The 21,016-nt window shown below is 39.5% G+C and overlaps 1 protein-coding gene across 2 annotated transcripts in view; it reads right to left on the reverse strand.

The window, feature by feature from the left end:
• Window positions 1-4,459: 4,459 nt before the first annotated feature.
• The window catches only part of LOC307146208 (serine/threonine-protein kinase pim-1-like), a 42,049-nt gene continuing 25,492 nt past the window's right edge, over window positions 4,460-21,016 (reverse strand). Inside the window, exon 8 of one of the 2 annotated variants that reach the window (XM_079850086.1) lies at window positions 4,460-4,560. In XM_079850086.1, coding sequence (XP_079706212.1) covers window positions 4,481-4,560 — 80 coding nt within the window. In that variant the 3' untranslated portion in view covers window positions 4,460-4,480. The remainder of the gene's footprint in view (window positions 4,561-21,016) is intronic. The other variant, XM_079850085.1, reaches the window with a different exon arrangement.

Below are 21,016 nucleotides of genomic sequence, written 5' to 3' on the forward strand. Positions count from 1 at the left end.
GTCTTTTTTTCCGCAGTAGTTTCAATTTTGATATGTTTAGGTCAAACCGTTCTTGTCTGTCAGTCAGATAATGCAGGTCTATTGTCACGGTCTCAAAGAGCATGCACAGAGTCCAAATTAAACAATTCCCCATCGTAAGTACACATTGATGGCCTAAGACACGAAACGAGCGGTTTGTGTGAGAAAACGAACAGTATTTATATCGTTTTTACCTCTTATACACAGCCACGTCCAAGTGATCTGATCTGAGGGCGCAGTATAGATATATATACACTAGATGTCGCCTTAAAGACATTCGTTCCAATGAACTGCCGTAGCCAAGGCGACATCTAGTGTATATATATATCTATGCACCAGTCTGCGCACACGTCACACACCAGGATGCGCCCGCGCCCTCAGATCACTTGGACGTGGCTGTGTATAAGAGGTAAAAACGATATAAATACTGTTCGTTTTCTCACACAAACCGCTCGTTTCGTGTCTTAGGCCATCAATGTGTACTTACGATGGGGAATTGTTTAATTTGGACGATGGGGAATTGTTTTAATTTGGACTCTGTGCATGCTCTTTGAGACAGTGACCACATACCTGCATTATATGACTGAGAGACAAGAACGGTTTGACCTAAAAATATCAAAATTGAAACTACTGCGGAAAAAAAGACACCTACATCTTGGATGCCCTTGAGGTAAGCTAAAACATACCAAAATTTAATTTCAAAGTGAACTATCCCTTTAACAAATAATACAGAATAGTAACAGTGAGAGGGAGAATAATAAAATACTAAAGTACACAAAAAAAAAAAAAAAATTAAATATTATTTTCCAAAAGGAAATTGTTTAGATTTGCATGAGCTTAGAATGGGCTACAAGACAAGCAATTTACTTTTAATTAGCCTATATTTATTTAAGTGATATCACATGAGCAAGAGTAGGCCTACTTTCATTCAGAAAATCAGCTTGGACAATCAAAGACAAGACCTGGAAGAAACTGTTCTTTTGTTAAAGCATGTGTATGTGAAATATAATGTGATACTAAACGTTGACAACATTAAGCTTTCTATTATAAACTTCTTGAATCTTGACTGTGTGTGTGTGTGTGTGTGTGTGTGTGTGTGTGTGTGTGTGTGCTTGTGTGAGAGAGAACTGTAAAGGGGACACAGTCATCAAAACAGGAAACCATTTATGTTGCTGAAACACCATTTTTAACTCTCGTAGGCAGGCAAAAATAAATACAGCACTAAGAAAATAGAAAGAGAGAAAGAACAGCAGGGGGAAAGAGAAAGTGAAGGGGAGCAAAAACAAAACTTTGTGTAGCCGTTGGCCTATTCCAACAGCTTTAGACCAAGAGCCAAACATGCAATAAAACAAAAGTATACAAAAGCACACACATCCACCACACCCTTAAACGGACACTTCACCAAAACATCATTTATTCACTGGCATGTGCTTCCAAACTTTCTTTCTTCTGTGGGACATGAAGATATTTTGAAGACCGTGGGTCCAAACAACTCCACTGGACCCCACTGACAGTCATTGTATGGGCCCTTAAAAAAAAAAAAAATTTTTTTTTTTTCTGACCAAGCTTTTGTTCTTAGTCCTGTTTGCTTGTATAAATGCCAATGTTTCATTTACCCCTGGTTTCACAGACAAGGTTTAAGTCTAGTCCCAGACTAAAATGCATGTTTGAGCTGTTTTAACTGAAATTCAACTTAAAAATTTCTTAAAATATGTCAGTGTCATTGTTTTGTCTCAAGATGCACATCAGTAATGTTTTTTCTAAGGCACATTTATTAAATCTACTTAAATTTCCTAATTGAACTAAGGCCTGATCCTGGCTTAATCTAAACTCTGTCTGTGAAACCAGGCCTTAGAAACTTAACATCTGGCAATTAAAACATTTTTTTCCACTTTAACATTTTGAAACCCTGTTTTTCATTCAAACAACTGTTTCGTCAGGAGAAAACTATGTCTAGCGGGGTTCAAAATCATGATCAACACTCATTATTGTCAGTAAAGCAAACATTATTGCAAAATCTTGCGAGTTACAACTAGGTCTACTTGTCCAAATCTTGCTGCAACAATTGTAGGGTGTTCTGAGTGAGCTTTAGTCTATTAGTCTGGTTACTATGATGTACATACCATTGTTTATAAATATTGTAATCATTCAGTACTATTGTATTCATCAAAGTACCATTATATTATATCATCATTCATGGTATACTATCACAGGACTACTTTTGTGTGTGTATCTTTTAAATTCCATGAGATTCAGCTTCAAGTGGAGGGTAGTCCACCAGCCTGAAGAAAAGTCCCTGGACGTGCTTTTAAAGGTCAAAATCAGTATGAGATTATTTGATAACACACACACACACACACTCTGCAGTGCCGATAGGGGAAATGATTTCCTCCTGCTAGCAATCATCAGGGGCAAGCCCCATCTTTGACCAGGCACAGACGAGCCATTGTTTGTTCCTCCTCCTCCATTTGGTGTTTCTTATTAGTCACAGCGTCAATCTGTGTGTAGCTGCTGTCCCACAGAGAGAGAGAGAGAGAGAGAGAGAGAGAGAGAGAGAGAGAGAGAGAGAGAGAGAGATGTTCTGAAATGAGGTCCTCACATTTTATATAAAATCAAATATAAATTCATATCCCAGTTACATTTCACCTATTTTTTGGTTAAATAAACAGTACGTTAAATTCAACCACAAAAAAGAAAGAAAACAAATAAAATTATATTTTGTATTTTAACAATGTTATTAATGATCTATTTATTAAACCAAGTATAAGGGTACGTTAACACAACAACTATATGCTTAAAACGGAGAAGTTTTTCCTTTGAGTTTTCCGCGTACAGACGACATCATAGTCAAAACAATCCCATTCACACGGATCCGTGAAACGTCTAAAAGCGCTGTATTCTGCTGCCAGGCCAGTAGATGGCGATGAAACACTATAGACTGAACACGTAATATGCATGTGCATGACGTCATCGTCTTCTGAGATTCACGTTTTTGTTGTTTACACGGAGACCGTTTTCAAAAACTTGCACTTTGAAACCCGTTTTCAAAACTTTGTGTTTTCAGGCGCCCAAAACGCCGTTGTCGTGTAAACGAACGGCCAAAACACATAAAATGTTTTACGTTTTTAGTAGAAAACGGTGTCGTGTAAACAGCCCCTAAATCTCATCAAATTAGCATTTTTAAGCATTTTTACATTTATTCCAAAATAATAACTAATGGCAGTAATAATTTGAACAATATAATACAAACTTTTGTTCAGCTGTTCTTTTTAATAGTCAACTAATTTTCGGATCAGCATTCATCAAGCTCGGTAAACAATGGTCACAGACACGAAGATGCACCTTTAACCTCACCAAGTTGATTACTGATTAAAACCCCCCACAGTCATAATGTTTTCAGACCATTTCAAGTTTGATTTTGACGTGACATAAAGCGGTGATATCTAAATGGCTGGGTTGTTTACATACTTTTTAATTAGTCTACCCATTAGTACCATCCTTTTCTAGAGGACGAGAACATGCATGAAAACAAGAAGCGGGATTTATCGCACAAACCAATCATAACCGATCATATCCAATCATAGTGCGATAGGGTATAAGGTGCTTTCAGAGAATGTCTAATAAGGGGAGAACTTCCACTCTCAGTAAACTTCCGGCTTCTGAACTGGTTGCAGTTCCACTCCGGTTCCACATGAGGGCGCTCGCAGGACGAGTGCAGAATGAATGGAGGTCTATGGCGCTATACCCCTCAAAATCCACTTTTCTCAGGATATAATTTTTTGTCTAGTAATTTGAATGTTGTATTCGAAAGGAGATGCAAATAAATTACACATTGCTGGGTGTTAGATTTTTTAGAGTCACTTATTTGCTTTAAAAAGTCTTTTAAAATGGCAATGACGTCATACACATCGTACGACCAGAGAGACTGCTTTACGCGCTCTGCATTTTCTTTTCTCTCGAGGCATCGACAACACAGCTGACACAGGTAAATACACGTGCTAGAAGAGTTTTTGTTTTGTTGTTTTAAAAGACCACGCCGAAAATACACACACACACACACACACACACACACACACACACACGATGCCATCAAGCGGTATCTCTGGTCGTAATCAGTCCTTCACTGACCAATCAGCGTTCATTAGCAGAATGCTAGCGTTATGGGCAACAACAACTCAACCTGTAAGAAATCGAAAGGACATAAGTACTCGTTCATTCAACTTTCGACCTATAACCCATGTTGAACTTGCAAAACCTACAATCAAATCTGAGATTTCTCAACGGCAATCGGGTGAAAGAGACAAATTTAGCCGTCTAGCTCCATAGACTCCCATTCATTTTGCACTCATGGGCGATCGCCCCCAGTGGAGCTCTGGTGGAACTACAACCACAATTCAGTACAATAGGACTTAATAGGGAGTGGCCAGGCTCTCCGTAGACGGGCTCTGGTGCTTCTCAATTCTTACTTGTGGATCCTCGTTTCCTTTCCTCGCTTCCTTTCCTCGCGTCTCAGCTCCTCCCCCTGTAGGATGCGAGGGAAGGCTGCAAGGAAAGAAGATGAGGACGGAGGAATCGAATGAAAGCTTTTTTATACACTGGAATACTTGATCACTCGAGCGTCACTTCACCGCGTCATCAGCAGCGCTCAAAGGATCTGTCCTTATGTTGTTGAAGTTTGGTTATTTAAGAAATTCATAATAAATAATAATAAAGCAAGATACCCTGTTGAAATATGTGAGATGTGTGGTTTATATAACCTGCAAAGGTAAAGCATAAATTTAAATGATTGTGACTGATGTGAAGGGGGAGGAGAATTTATTTGTGCGTCACGTTTAGTCAATAAAACTCTTCCGCATATGATACACCTGTGTATCCTCGCTCATAACTCCTCAGGAAGCCTCCTCACTCCTTGATCCTCGCCTCCTCGCGGTGCAATTAGAGAATTAAGATGTCCTTCAAGATGGCTGAGCTCGATTGGAGGTAGGGTGACCACCTGCTAATAATCCCAAGGGGGGACAAGGGGTATGTTTCTGAGGGACAATGTGGGACACTGCCTGGTGCGGCGGTGCCCCCACCCCACGGGCAGACTCACTGATAGTGGTTTACCCATTTCTAGCACATACCACCTTACATGGTATATTAATCATGCCCTATTCCCTTAAACGTGTAATTGCTGATGTATGCTCATGAATAGGCCAACCAATGTGTATTTTTTTCTAAATAAAGATTCATAATATTTTGAACATTCAATGAATTGACAGATGCACTTCCACTTAAGATTTACTATTTAATTTTATTTATTTATTTTTCATTACAATTTATTCACTTTAAATAAATTATAATATAAAATTATAGGATTAACAGGAATTGTAGTTGCTCAACACCACAGGAACAGTAATAAAAAAAAAAAGTAGCCTATTTAAAAAAAAAAATACGATTGACATCGTATTCCCCTCCATGTCTGATTGAGAAGGACGTTTTGCAAAGGTCACAAAAAGCCCTCTCGGTATCTCCCTCAACACCTTTCAGCCACAAATATTCATTTCCCAGTCTTTCTTGTACCCACACCTTCTCTTTTTAATTGATGATGGCGGTGCCTCTCTCAGACTCTTTCTCCATTTTTCATATTGGAAAGCGCGCATCTAAAAGTTCCTTCCTTCCCAGTGTGTCTGGTATGCGCGTACGTGCGCTGTCGTGACAACAATGAAAAAGTTGACAACAACCTAGTCAGCTGCAGTTCAACTGAGGGGTGGGTGTGGCAACAATAGCGTGCTGAACTGTCAAGTAATGTTCGTTTGGCTGCCTGGGGCTCGAGGATATAGAGCGACCAACTTTTTTTTTGAGCAAGTATAGATTATGCGTGACACGGTCTCAATTTGCGGGACGCATGAATTGGGCTTCAAACGCTGTGCGCGCACGCGCTGCGCGGGACGGGTGGTCACCCTAATTGGAGGACAGAGGACGGAGGAGTGAGGAGATGAGGAGGGATATTGAGAAGCACCCATAGCCCTCCTCTCATCTGACTTTCCCCCATTCATTCTCAATTACCCCCCCCCCCCCCCCACTAAACCCACTGCACGCTTTAGGGGGTCTGTTAAAAGTCAATGGGCTCAGGGGAGGCAAGAGAGACACAGCGTCCCACTGTAACTTTACCTGCTGGTGTCGCTGTTGGACAGTGTTGCTTTAGAGAAACTAGTGACTTTCTCACTTTTTAATGTCACATTTTGTAATATGCCAAATTTTTTTAGCCAATTTTTTGAGGAGGCACTGCCTCCCTTGCCTCCTTGCCCCTGATACACACACACACACACACACACACACACACACACACAGTTCATTAAAGGGTTAGTTCACCCAAAAATGAAAATTCTGTCAGTAATTACTCACCCTCATGTTGTTCCAACCCCGCAAGACTTTCGTTCATCTTCGAAAGATATTTAAGATATTGTTGATGAAATCTGAGAGCTGATCACTCCTCCATAGGCTTCTCTGTGATTGAAACTTGCCGGCCCAGAAAGTTAGTAAAAGCAATGTTTAAAATAGTCCAAGTGACTACAGTGGCTCAACCATAAGTTTATCAAGCGACGAGAATACTTTTTTTGCGCAAAAAAAAAATAAAAAAAAATAAATTAATTCAACTATTCATTTTCTTCTATGTGGGCCTCTTCTATGTGAAGCATATGGAGGAGTGAGACAGCTCTCAGATTTCATCAAAAATATCTTAATGTGTGTTCCAAAGATGAACGAAAGTGTTACGGGGTTGGAACAACACGAGGGTGAGTAATTACTGACAGAATTTTCATTTTTGGGTGAACTGACCCTTTAAGAAGGGACAGGAAAACTGGGCTTGATCAGGTCCAGAAATGAGCAACAGAACTGGGTTACACCAAGTACATGTTCCTGGATCAGCATCTTTGTTGACCCTGGAACAACTTTTCTGAATCAACCAATCAGATCTGAGGGAAAAGTTTACAGTTTATGTACATTTTTGGCTTACAACCAGGGTTCGGTGCTTCTACAGCATTGTTATTCACAATCATTTCCCAAGAATAATGAACATTACAACATGACGCTGCATAACACAAAATGACAAGCTGGTTTTGTGTACTTAAGTATGATGATATTCTTATCGTGTGAATACTACACCCGCCTGCTATATGAATATGGTATATATCATTCCATGACCATGTTCATCCAAAACATTGTTGGGCAACTGTCCTGTAGAGTTGTCTTCAGGATTACTTAAATTACTGACAGGTGTGTTTGATTAGGGTTGGAGACTAGAAAGTCTAGTGCATGATTCCAGTTTTATCTCTGTAACCATTTACAAATTCCCAAGTGTATGATGCCTTGTGTTTTAAAATCTGCTCAGATTTTAAAAGTTGTGTAGTGCATTCCAGCTTTTATAATTAAACTGCTTGACCTCTCTTATGACACTGTATGTAAATCGGCAGTGATGTGCTTATGATTCTGAATTGCCTTTTTTTTTTTTTTTGGCTTAGTTGCAATTAATCATCTTTGCATGGTTAAATTATTTCTACAGTTTTATTATACAAAAGCAAAAAAGATAAATATATATTCCATTAAATGTCTGTGATTTGTTGCTGTAAATAGAGCATTTGCATATATAGCCACTTAACCACACGGATGCAATTACGTTGTTTTGTGTAAAAAGCTAAATGTGGCTTCAGAGCGGACAGCTTCCCTTAAACTCATCCCATCACTATCAACGTGGGAGGATGTGGCTTGGGATTTGGAATGTGTTGTTAGCTGAACTGAATATTAGCCTTGCAGGGACCACGGGAACAATTAAATGGACAATCGTTGTTTTGTCCACGCCCGCTGTTTGTTTTTGTCCGCAGCAAAGTACTCAAAATGTTTTATGAGTATGTTTTTTTAACAGCCACTCATTGCTTTTTTTTTTTTTTTTTTTTATGCTCACAACATTGTGAAACAAAACAACAATACGATACAATACGAAAACAACCTCTGGTAGCTGATGAAAGGAAAAAAGAAACACATCGTTCATAGCCCAAACAATGATTTAACATGAGTGGTCAGATCTCTCCGATCTACACTACTGACATAAATATGCCAAATTACTAAAGGCGTTAAATAGGGTAGAGGCTCATTTAAAAGCCATTTTAAAAAGCAATAATAATACAAATAACGATTTGTTTCAACTGTTTCAACAATTCAAAGGTTTTTTTTTGAAGTTTTTTTTTTTGGCTTTTAGTATGAATATAACATGGATCAATGATTTTGATGACATCACTCTGCACTTCAGCTTCTCATCAGATTTTCTGTCCAATCAAATGCTCTCTAGAATCTGAAGCTCCGCCTGCTAAATTATAAATAGATGCTGAAGCTGCGGCTGAAATCGGTCACTTGTTCACACATTTACTATTTTCTACATGGTGAATGGCATATAGTGCACTACAGTGTAAGTGTAATAAGTAATAAATAAGTGTAAATAAGCTTTCCATTGGGGCGAATGAAGTCTGGTTTCACGTCAGTCTCACGCCGCAGCTCCGGTCCAGAGACACGATAGCACAGAGCGGATCATATGTGTGAGTCGGCACAGGCCAGAAAACATATCAGCATTTGAATTCTGCACAGAATGCTGTATTTTAAAGCGATATGGAGAAGAATAGGAGGAGAAACGGTTAGAGATTAGGAGGAAACTGCAGCTTTATCGAGCTCAATGGCTCTGGCCGAGTTGTGATATAAACTAAACGCTATTGGCTATTTTAAAAAAGGGGAAGAACTGTTTGATATGTCCTGCCCTGTCTTCCTGTTTCAGTGGAAATGATGTCAACACATTGAATAACGCTATGCATTTAAAGGCACTTCAGTGGGCCTTTAACATTATTTTTGAAATTTCAGTTCTGTCTTGGAAATATGTGTATAGTTTTGGCTTTTGTCATTTAATCTCAACTAACACTCTTATATCCAGATATCTGCCTTTGACGTTAAATCTCAGGACAGTCTGAAGGTTTTGGGACTGCGCATTGTAACCAGTGTTGACATTAAGTCATTTTCCCGTGCAAATGAAAAGAGTGATTAGTCACTTGGTATTTACAGTTCAAGTGATTGGCTCCAAAAGTTTTGTGGTCCCATGAGCATTTGTTGCCATTCGTAGCAATGCTAATGGATAGCTTTCTCAGGATATTACACAACTCCATTACAAATAGCAAAAGAAAAGATTAATCTGAAGTCCCAGGTTATGTTTAGTGTTCCATATTTAAACGTTCTTTTTCAAAATACTGAATTTCCGCTAGTGACTCACATTAAATTAAATCCAGAGTGATTCATCAACTACATTACTTACAACGGTCTTGATGTCACAGAGTTTATGGAGTTTAAATTACTTAGGAGCAACTTGAGAAACATGTTGACCAGAGTATGAGAAGCATTCAGCTGAGCGTAGCATGTAACGCTCAGTGCCAGACCTTCAAACCGAGCAAGGTTAAATCCAGAAGTCAAACTGAGGAGCTTTTTCCAGCTCCACAATTCCTACCCACCCACAAACTTCCTTCAGACCCAGTTCGTGAGTCCTCTAACTACGAAAGGAATGACGGAGCATGAGGGAAAAAAGAACTGAATTACAATAGCAGGGAGTTCAGTAAACAAATACAGCATTGCAGAGGGCAAATGAATCTGGTCGGGGAACAAAAAAAGAAGCAAAAAGAATGCATCCTTTGCCAACGTGACAATTATGTTTATGTGGATTAAAACAAAACAACAAGCCTTTGCCAATCCCAGCGGTGGCCCTTCTATTGTTTCAGAGATCAAGCCGAGATGAAGTTACAGCGTCAACATACATCCGTAGCAGCTCCGTCCGGATGGAAAAGAGGCCCTACATATGCAAAAGCAATGCTAATCCACGCGAAGCCCTAGGGACGCACACTCCAAGCTACATGAAGCCTTTCCAAAAAAAGAGCTCACTATTTTTATCGGAATGACGCTCCCCGGTGGGAAAGCACCAGCACTGAGTCGTTATGGTTTTCCCTTAGATATGCCGTCCCACCAGCAAATCAAAATAAACACATGGAAAGCCACAAGGATATATCTGGCTCATTGTGAGGAAAGCATTTTTTTCTGTTTCTTTTTTTCTCCTCTTGCTTTTCTCCAAACGTCTCTGCGATTGTACTCTTGCATGCATACTAAAAAAGCAAGAAGAAAAGGAGAGAAAAGGATGGAACAACCCAATGAAGGAAAGCTCCAACAATATGCCAATATATGGTAAGCATTTTAGCCACTAATTTTTATCAATGCATATATTTAGACCTGATATTTTCAGTTGAACCTTGTAGCTACTCAGTCATAAACAGTTTTTAGCTTCTGGCGGGATACCGCAATAATGACAAGGTGCGAGAATAGGAAGATGTGGATTTTGCAGATATGGCTTTCAGTCAAAACATATTTAAGCCTCAGACAGCACACCAAACTTAAAATCACTTTCTCAATCTGGCAATCTCTAATCTGATTGGCTCGCTTTCCGCTAGGTACTGGGGTGATACAAAAAAACAAAGTTTGTTGGGTTAGTGACATCAAATCTTTGAAAGATACTCAGACTTTTGTTTGAGGCTCTTATAAAATATTGTGGGCCATAGTTTTTGCACTGTAGCCAAAGGTCTGTTTACACATGACTACACATACACTTCCTTCATAGCCATCTGAACCCAACCGAGCAACTCAGTGCCCAAGTGTTGACCTACCATTACTGTTTCTAGACAACTCAATGTTGGTCACCTTGATTTTGCCAAGTAAGACATATTTTATTGATCCTGGAACAACATTTCTGTGCAAATATTTTGTCCTAAACCTAACCTAATGTAGCAGATGAGCAGAAACTACACAATAGATATAGGGCCCTATTTTAACGATCTAAGCACATGGTCTAAGTGCACTTAGGGCGTGTCTGAATCCACTTTTGCTAGTTTAACGACGGGAAAAATGGTCGCCGCACCCCGCACATGGTCTAAAAGGGTTGTCCCTATTCTCTTAATGAGTAATGGGTGTGTTTTGGGTGTAAAGTGCAATTGTGGATCCGCCTATAGACACACATTATTAACGTGCTTTTTAAATAACAAAAATAAATAAAATACCGCACCATTTACTTTAGACCAGGTTTCATTTGGTCAATGGCGTAGTTTATTTCATTTGCCTCAAAATAGCAACGCGCCAACAATGCGCCTGAACACACCTCGTTTTCAGACCAGCCGACCATGGGTGAACAGATGGGCTCAAATGCATTTGCTATTTAAACAACGTGGCGCAGGACGTGAAAATGATAACTGCGTCGGGCTGGAACTGGCAAAACACACTTGCGTCGCACCTGGAGCCACAATGCGCTAATGGGATATGATAGGGCCCATGGAGTCAGACCTTTTAGATTTAAAACGGAATATTAAATTGAGAAAATAAACGTGTCCAAGGGAAGTAGTGCAGTAAGATTGTGCAGACAGGGCTGTTTTGGGGTACGACAGCTTGATGTCTTAGGCTTGAAAATCCAACCAGTCTCCACAAAGGTTCTGACCAGAGTCACCTTTCCTTTCAAACAGCCAGATGGAGAAACGAATTGCTCATGGCACAAGACAGTAAACACTAAGAAACTCCCTTAATTTGAGGCAAGGTTACTCACAGATATGAAAATATTTTGGGCTACTACAAACTGAGTATTGGGAAGTTTGCACAGTTTTGTTTCGCAAACATGAAATTGGAAATGATGTGTGTATGTCTGTATTATGACTCTAAAATGGCGAAATGATTCCTCCCACATAGATTCAGACTGTGAGACAAATTTATCGGGAAAGATGAATCAGACCCCGAAACTGGAGACTTATGACCAGGGCGTTTTCCATGACGGCCTCTCTGTGAACTGTGTGTGTGTGCAAGATAACCCTCTCCTTTCTCTGAACGCTTTATCCGACGGGCTGCGGCAGAGATCCACACAAACAAACACAGCCGTGGAGAGGAAATACTTTCACTGCGATGTGCCGCCCCAGGCTGACACCCGTAAAATCTTGTCTGGCGGTCCTCCGCCTTTTCACACAGACACGCACATCACCTGTTCCTCTACATCTCTGGCTACATTTCAACCTAAGTGCCTGTGGTGGTGTGAGAACACTTGTGTATGTGTGCTGTGAATTAGACTTCCTCTTTTGTACACTTTGAGAGACCTATGTGTACAATGATTTACTTACTCAAAAGGGCGACTTCTATTGTGTATGTGTGTGCACCCAAACAATCCCAAAGACCACACACACACTTGCAAATACAACACACACCCACGCTCACAACCCCTCGCACACACATCTTCCTGTTGACCGTGGCTTACGCCGTTGAAATCCAGCTGCAGTAACAGTTGTTCGCCGCTCTTCCCGGATCTCCACAGAAACCAGAGCCTGGCTGTTATCGGATCCCGCTCGGCTTTCCTCCTCGGGAAAGAAGAATGCAGTGAGAAGGAGAAGAGAGAGAGAGACAGAGGGAGGCAGAGTGAAGGAGAAAGAGAGGGAGGGGGCGATGGTTTGGTCATGGTCCCGTGTGGGAATATTTAATAACAAACATTAAAAATACCACAGAAAGACTTTGCCACATTCCCACGGTCCAACTGCAGCCAGGGCCTGACAGCCCGGTTATAAATACCAGCTATAGAGTGGCCCCAGAGTGCACTTACAGTACAACACATACACACACACAGTCCATGCACTTAGACACACAGTTACCGATCCATGTACTGTACATCTGGAGAAACAATGTGGAGATGCTTGGACACTTTTTGCAGCATATACATCCAAGGTTAAATGCATGAAACGCATGCATGCACAATAATACACTCACCTAGGCCTAGTGTGCTGTCTGCATAGGCACACTACTGATGTGAAAGGCTTTAAAAGGTAGGCATTATATTTAAGATACCTCATTTGGGCCAAATTAGCATAATATATTTTCGTTTGTAGGTAAGACATTTCCACAATCTACTGCAATAGGGAAAAACAGACAAAAAACAGTCTTTAAAAATAGTGTCATATTGTTAAAAACAGACTATTTTACCCAGCTGTGTATATTTATGCTCATTAGCTTAGCAACATGCTAATGACCAACTCTATTGAAATCAATTGTAAATCAAGTCTCCTGAGAACTGCAATGTAACACAGAGTGGAATGTTTCAAATGAAATTCAAAGTTTGAATGTTGCCTTAAGCACATGGTATTTTTACGGGTACGCTAGGGTATGCGAATAGTGTGCAAGACGTACATTTTGTCATCAGCATATTACGCGTGTATTGTTCATGTGCAGCAGATTTTTCGAATCGTCCGTACTTTGTATGTACACTTAGCTCATGAATGCACCTTGAGATTTTTTAGTTTGTCCACAAGGTGGCAACAATGGGCCAGGCCATTGTTTTATAGTTGCCACAGAAATGGAGACTAACAATGGAAAATGAAATGGAGAATAACAACAATAAACTATAGAGTACACTTTGAAAGTATTCGGCTGTATACATACGCTAAGTGTACGCTACTATTCTCGTCACCACCATTTTGTCAAGAAGCCACTTCCATCCTCACGTCGGACTGGCTGAGGAAAACAGGGGAAGCTCTCACTGACTTACTTTCCGTTCCTGAAACAATGAGATTGGAAGCTGGCCGTCTGCCCTCATCTTTGTGTGTGTTTGTGTGCATGTGTGTGAGTTGTCTCGTTCTCAGTCTTAACAGGTCGCAGGGCTTAACCCAACATGGCTCCCTCGTTCCTGTTATTGGACAAGACATTAGTCTCAGTGTCAAAAGCTTTGGGGTTTGCGGCCAATTTTAGATGTATTACAAATGAGGGTGTGAAACACCAAGAGCATAAAAACAAATGATCAGTTTGGTATGTGGAAACTTCAATGGTATAACAGAGTGCTTTGAAGCATTTATAGAGTCGACTAATTTAATGTGACACATTTAAATTGTTTCACAATAACAGTATGGTCTTAATTTTTTTAATTTTTGGACTTTTTAATGTTGAAGTCAGTGGAGAGGACAGCAAATGATTGGTAGTTCATTTCCCACATGTGCACCACTTTATCTGTATGTGCTATCAATCCAATGCTATGGTTGCAATCTAGTATTTTCATCTATGAAAATAAACTTGTCAGTTGTATTTCTCTCATGAATACCACTGTTTTGTGTGTCTGAAGCATGTGAGCTAACAAATTTGGAAGAAATGTTTTGTCATTTGAACTATCATAATCAAGGTACACAACAATTTGACCTATTTAAGAGAATGTAGAGATTGATAGTCTATCCAGGGCCACCAATAAGGGGAATAACTGGACCTTTTGTCCCGGGCCCAGGCTTAAGGGGCCCGGATTGGATTGTGAAAGGAGAGGGCCCAGAAACCGATTGTGCCAATCACAATCAAGATTTTGTGTTTGACGCAATAATTGCTTACTGCAGCCCTGCATCTATCCCATTTGTAAGACAGCATCTATCCTTACAAATGGTCCATCAGTGATGTGCGTTGTGCAGCAATATTAGCATAGGCTAAAAGCTTGCCTAATCTTGCTTTTGCTGTGCATATGGAGTTTGTAATCTTACTGATGTTTGATAGAGTGCCATAACAGCATGAAAGTAACACAAACTGGCCAGATTAATCACTACCATATCAAGGCTACAATGCTTTAGCACTCAGCTTGGGACATTTCAAACAATACTCCAGCAAAGAACAATATTTAAGTGTTAATTTGATCTGACGCTTAAGACGGAAACTCCCTTGAACATGCAGAGGAGAGTGTTTGACTCATTGCAACAACAACATCTTCTCTTGTGTCTTATCTACACAAGTTCCTAAGGCTGGAAACAGTATAAAAGAGTCTTTTCTCATTGTCTTGATTGTTCTGTCTTCCTTACAAAGGCGGGTTCCACAGAGCGTATTTATTGCGCTAATAAAATGAAATGCATGTCTGTGGTGGCAGAATTACTGTGCAATAAAAGTCTGAAGAACCAAAAGATTCTTACCGCAATAATCGAGTCTTAGACACCACAGATATTTCACTTATGGTTTGGCCAGTGGCTGTTATGATGTCACAGGCTACGAGTCAAGTAGGTGTGGGTCATTTTCAGGGTGAAAACTGTCACAATATCTGTCTGAAATAGCAGCTACATGGCTAAAGTATATGGTCACCTCTACTTTAGTGCATTGGGTTATTCTAGCCACATCCATTGCTCTTAGGTGAAAATTCGAACACAGACAAGCAATAGTTCGTCAAGGGGTGTTTAAGTGTCAGCCATGGGATGCCTTTTCAATAAGTTCTCAAATTTCTTCCCATGTTGAGCTTTCAACTATCAAGACTTTAAAAAATATATTGTGAAGTGGAAAGTGAAGTTTATTTACCTTCTAACAAGTGAGAAACTGACTTATTTCTTCACAAATCAATAGACCAAAAGAAATGTCCTGCAACCTTACCTTGGATAAGTTGACATACAGTATGTAGTTAACGGGACACTAAAAGTGTTTTGCAAGTATTGGACTCAAGTGGAGTCCAACCAAGAGGATCAGACGGCATGGGATGATTGACCTGATCATCTTTTGACTGCTGACGATGTCCAGTATTTCATGCAGATAACTTGGATTCCAGCAGAATAACTAATGTCTTTGGAAAAGCAGTAAATGGTACAACAACACTGTGGATAGTTGTGAACTGATTTATGAGGATGTACATTTTATTTATTTATTTTTAATCTATTTATTTTATGTTCCAGTTTTGTTCTGATTGTCTTAAAGGGTTAGTTCACCCAAAAATAAAAATGCTGTCATTATTTACTCACCCTGATGTCGTTCCAAACCCGTAAGACTTTCGTTCATCTGACAGATTTCTGTCCCTCCATTGACAGCTATGCAACTGACACTTTGACGCTTCAAAAAGTTAATAAAGAGATCGTAAAACTAATCCATATGAATTGAGCAGTTTAGTCCAAATTTTCTAAAGAGACACGATCGCTTTATATGATGAACAGATTTAATTTAGGGGTTGGAACGACATGAGGGTGAGTAAATGATGACAGAATTTCTGTTTCTGGGTGAACTAACCCTTTAGGGTTCTGTATTGTGCTTTTGTTTTGATTTTTAAACAAAAGCCAATAAATATATTTAGGCAAAAATGCTACAACGTATTTGGCTAGCTCTCTGAGAACAAGGTGGAAATAACAGCCTGAGTTTAGATTTCCCAACAGATTATATAAGAAAGGAGGAAATGGTGGAACTTACATATTCTTGCTTAATTGATCAAATCAGTTGGCTACTCGCAAATTCATTTTCATTCATGTAATAACTGAAGTTGGTGTCCTGCAGTGAGGTGTCTTTCATGAACATGACCAATAAGCTCCTTCTCACCTCCAATTCCTGGCAGAGAACTGGCAAACCATGCCATATCGTCTGTGACCTTTGAAATGTGTTCTGGTCCAAACTCAGAGTATCCTCTTCTTTCACTGCAAAAAATAAAGAAACACATGTTACAGAGGTACACAAGTGGTGAGATTTCAGCAACAACAGTGTTCGGTTCACAACTCCTGCCATTATCAAGGTGTTTCTGGTTTAGTGGAGAGCTTAAGACCTCATTATAACAGTTGTTTTATCCAAAGTGTCTTAGGGACAATCCTACTTGAGTAACCTGTGGTAAAAGGCTTTGCACAATAGTGACAGCTCAAGGATTATGTCTTTCAGGGCCTGAACCAATAACCTTCCGGTTGCCATGCCTGCTACTACACCACTCCATCCCCAATGGAAAGGCCTGCGGAAAGTAAAATCTCAGGTCTCACATAGTCATTTTTAGCACAAGCAAAAAAAAAGTGACACCATCAGCAGCCGCCACTGGAAAGAGTGATGAAACATGTAACGCCATTTGCCAGTTTGCAAACGCTTGATGGTCCAAAAGAGTTTGGTGGATGCCAGGAGAACATTACCTCGCTGAATTGCTTGGTGCCAAGTTTAGTGGAGCAAGAATTACATTTGGGGGGTTGTTTGTGCAAGCTTTTGGTGACATGTCATAACTCCAATGGGAAATTCGAACGCAAGAGAAAGCAGTGATGCACTACGGCATTATTCTCAGCATGACGGCTTCCCTGCGTACCATACACAAATGGTTTGAGGTGTGTGTGTACAAGAACTTATCTGACCAGCACTGAGCCCAGGCCTCAACTCTACTCTATAACTTCAGGATCAATGCTATTTTTAGATTAGAGTAAGTTTGTTTGAATTGGGCATGGTCTGTGTTGCTGTCAAATGTGCGTGTGAGTTTACAGTGAGTTTTTGACTGCGTCGTTCACTCATGTTCCACTTGTGCGTCAGCACTCTTACCGCAGTCTCTCTTTCCAAAATATCTCCCAAGTTCTTCCTAAACCCTACAAAACCACCACTGCGTTCCCCATCTCTCTTTCTTTCTCACCCAGCTGTGCAGAAAGCGAACCCCATTTCCTCAGCTGCCTGTTTCTCTCTCTCTCTCTCTCTCTCTCTCTCTCTCTCTCTCTCTCTCTCTCTCTCTCTCTTTCTGGACTGATGTGTGGAAAGCAAGCTTCATTTTCTGTGGTCACCATTCCAGGGGAGCCTCCCTCATTCCTGCCGGTTTATGTCAAACAAGCTTTTCCTGGTCTCCTGTGTAGCAATAAATTAGCCCGGGTTTAAATACTAATCTTGTTGAGAATTTTCATCTAGTTTTGTTGTGCTCTGGAAATGTTTTTGACCTCTCCGGAGTGTATTTTCCCTAAAATTGTACACATTGTTTGTGTATGATTCACAGTCGCTAGTGCGTGATGGGTTCATAAATTGGGAGGTGGCTGCAATATTTGGCTTGTAATATGTAGTTTAATTATCTCATGCAGCAACATACTTTACAATGCTGCAGTTTACTGGAAAAGAGCATAAATGTACAATTCTTAATAATTCTACAAATAATTCTTAGAAGGGTTATTTGTCTGCTTGTCTGCTTAATAATGACACAGATGAGCTCTAAAGGTTGTAACATCACTGACTATGCGGTGGATCTTGGATCATTCTTATGATGGTGTGTGAGAAAACTGAGATCAAATTACAATTTACAACAATACTTTAGCGCCCCCTGTCTGACTAATACAGTATGACCCATTCTGCTCCTTGAACAAACAATTGGAAGTTGTCAGCAGAGGGCACTCTAAACTAATAACAATAATCTTACACTTATAACAATAATGCATCTTAGGCAGTATGGAGGTTTATGAATGGAAATAATAATAAAAATCACCACAAAACTCCAGACATGTACGCGCTTCCTACCTAAAACAAACTGAGTCAATAATAAATTGAAGGTCATTGACTATAATGGTTTGACGTGATTCCAAAAGTTTCACAGATTTAATTTCAGGTCTAATTCTTTATCAGGGCAGAGATAAACTTCTACCCAGACTGCTGAGGTCCTGTGGTACAGAGATAGACAATATAACCCACACCCCTCCTTCACCTAATTTTACCCTTCATTGCTGATCCTAATGAGGCTACAACTAGGGAGTAGTGTGTGTATGTATTTGCGTGTAGATAATGAACATGTCAGATGCAAACACACCTGGGGATGTGGATATTGTTACACAGCAGGGTTCTTACAGCAGGCTGGTTTAAATAAACAGAATTACATTAATATTGCAACATTTTCACTTTTAATGAAGGAAGCGATTTAATGTGACACAATTGCAGAAATATACACCTGAAAGGAAATAAAATGCTTTAGCCAGCCAAAGGTCTTCCAGTCTGGTGTGGTTTGTGTGGTATCCCAGCCTGTCAGCTGGTGCCTTTAAACCCTAGCTTCATTCCTACAGTTCGGTGGATTTTATGTCCCCATGAAACAATACTGCATTTTTTTTACATAAAAATGTAATAATCATCTTTCATGCCACATGGCTTTTCATGCGTAGATGTTCCCCATTAACGCAAAATCATAATGATTAGCATCTAGCAATCATAAACTTTAAGTATAATAATATAAAACTTTAAGTATAAAAAAAAATCACTTTTGCAAATAATAAATTAATAATGAGCAATCGTTTTTACTGGTAGTTTTGACATGATTTTTGCGAATATTGCAGCAAATCAAATCCAATTTGTCAGAGCAACTAAAATGCACAATTTATCTCTGTGACTTCAGCTCACTGTTGGATATTGTTGTTTTCGAGGAGCATTATGGTACAATAAAGACAAAAGCCAGCAAGACGTGGTCTTGGCCTTGAATCACGCCTGTTATTGCTCTGAGAGGAACAGTGTTTCTTGGTCAAGAGGGACAGAGGAGAGGGGGAGAAGGATTATTTTGTTCTTCTCTCCACTCTATTACATGGTCAAAGCGGTTAAGCTCTGCGTGAAATCGGTCGAGTTTTCTTGCCACAATACCACAGAGCAGCTTTGCTTTTAGCTCAGCCTAACCTCCCTCTTAGACTGTGGGTGGCTACAAACATGGTATTCTGGTGTTTATAGTGCACAGACATATTTCAGGGCGGATTTGGCCACAGTTGGGAGAAATGTAAATGTATGTTTTTTCTATACTAACAAAAAAGTACCATTGTTAATTGGATGTGGTACTATGACAATATCTTGGTTTTTGGACATGTAGCATTGTGGTACAACCATGGTATTCTCTGAAATACAGCAGTGGCCAAAAGTGATGCCCAGAGGGGATATTGGTTTTTTATGACCCTTCAAGTTCGATTAAGCCATCAAAATACGAGGACAATATTTTATTTTATTTTTTTTAATATATTTTAAATATGAGGGAAGAACAAAACACTAAATATGGTCACGGTATTGATCTACAGGTTTTATACAAAAAAGCATAGAAAAACAAAAAGCTCACAGGAAAAAAATTGACGACAACATAAACATGTGTTCATAATTTCTTTGTATGACAGCCTGGCCAAAAATGATGTCCGCACAATTTGCCATGTTTCTTTGTGTTCAAAAATTACAAACAACTGAATCCAAGCAGAAAACCTTTAAAGATTTTAAAACCTTTAAAAACCTTTAAAATTTTTAAAGCGGTCATGAACTGCATTTTGTAAAATTGTATGTTCTTTGGGGTCCACTTATAATATTAGCAGGATTTTTACATAAAAAATATACCAATTTCTATCCTATTTTTGACCCTCTCTTTAAAACACTCTGCTTTGATGGGTGTGCCGTATTCAAAGTGATTATGATTGGGTAATTAATCATCTTTATTTATATTTATTCCTCATGTATTTGTGACGTAGTATTGTATTTTATTACATATTATATTAGTATTGAAACAAAGACGCTACTGAAAGATGCTCATCTCATTACATAGTTGAAACATTTGCCAACTGTGAAACATGTATGCATATCAAATATGCGTTATAAGTCTTGGTTGTGGCAAATAAAGTTTAAGTACTTGGAGTTACCACAGTTAGTTGACAGAATTTTGTGTAAAAGAATTATGAATGAATGCACAATTGTCTGCCATTCTTATATTCATCGTTCATCATTTTCAGTAAAGTGAGTAGTCACATATCAAACAATCTGTATCAGACAACGCAAGAGTGACACATGGTAAAAACATTGTTATTCACACTTGAGTGTTCCTACATTACTGTCAAATCTAATATAGTCGGCTCTGCATTATCTTTGTTTTTTTTTGTCTCTCTGAAAAGCCTGAGTCATACGGCATCTTGTTGGTTCCACCAACGCTATCTCACGACCAATTCGTACGAATTCGTACGAATGATAAAAAAGTGGCTAATTCGTACGAATTCGTACGACCTCACTCGTACGAATTTGTACGATTTGTCTAAACCCACGTGATGGGTAGGTTTAGGGGCGGGGTCAGGGGTAGGTCATTCGTATGAATTCATACGAATTGGGCAATTCGTAAAATATGTACGATTTAGCAAAAATCGTACGAATTCGTACGAGTGAGGTCGTATGAATTCGTACGAATTAGCCACCTCATAGAATTCATACGAATTGCCGTGAGATC

Source organism: Squalius cephalus (genome assembly GCF_949319135.1).
Source record: "Squalius cephalus genome assembly, chromosome: 18".
Taxonomy (NCBI): domain Eukaryota; kingdom Metazoa; phylum Chordata; class Actinopteri; order Cypriniformes; family Leuciscidae; genus Squalius; species Squalius cephalus.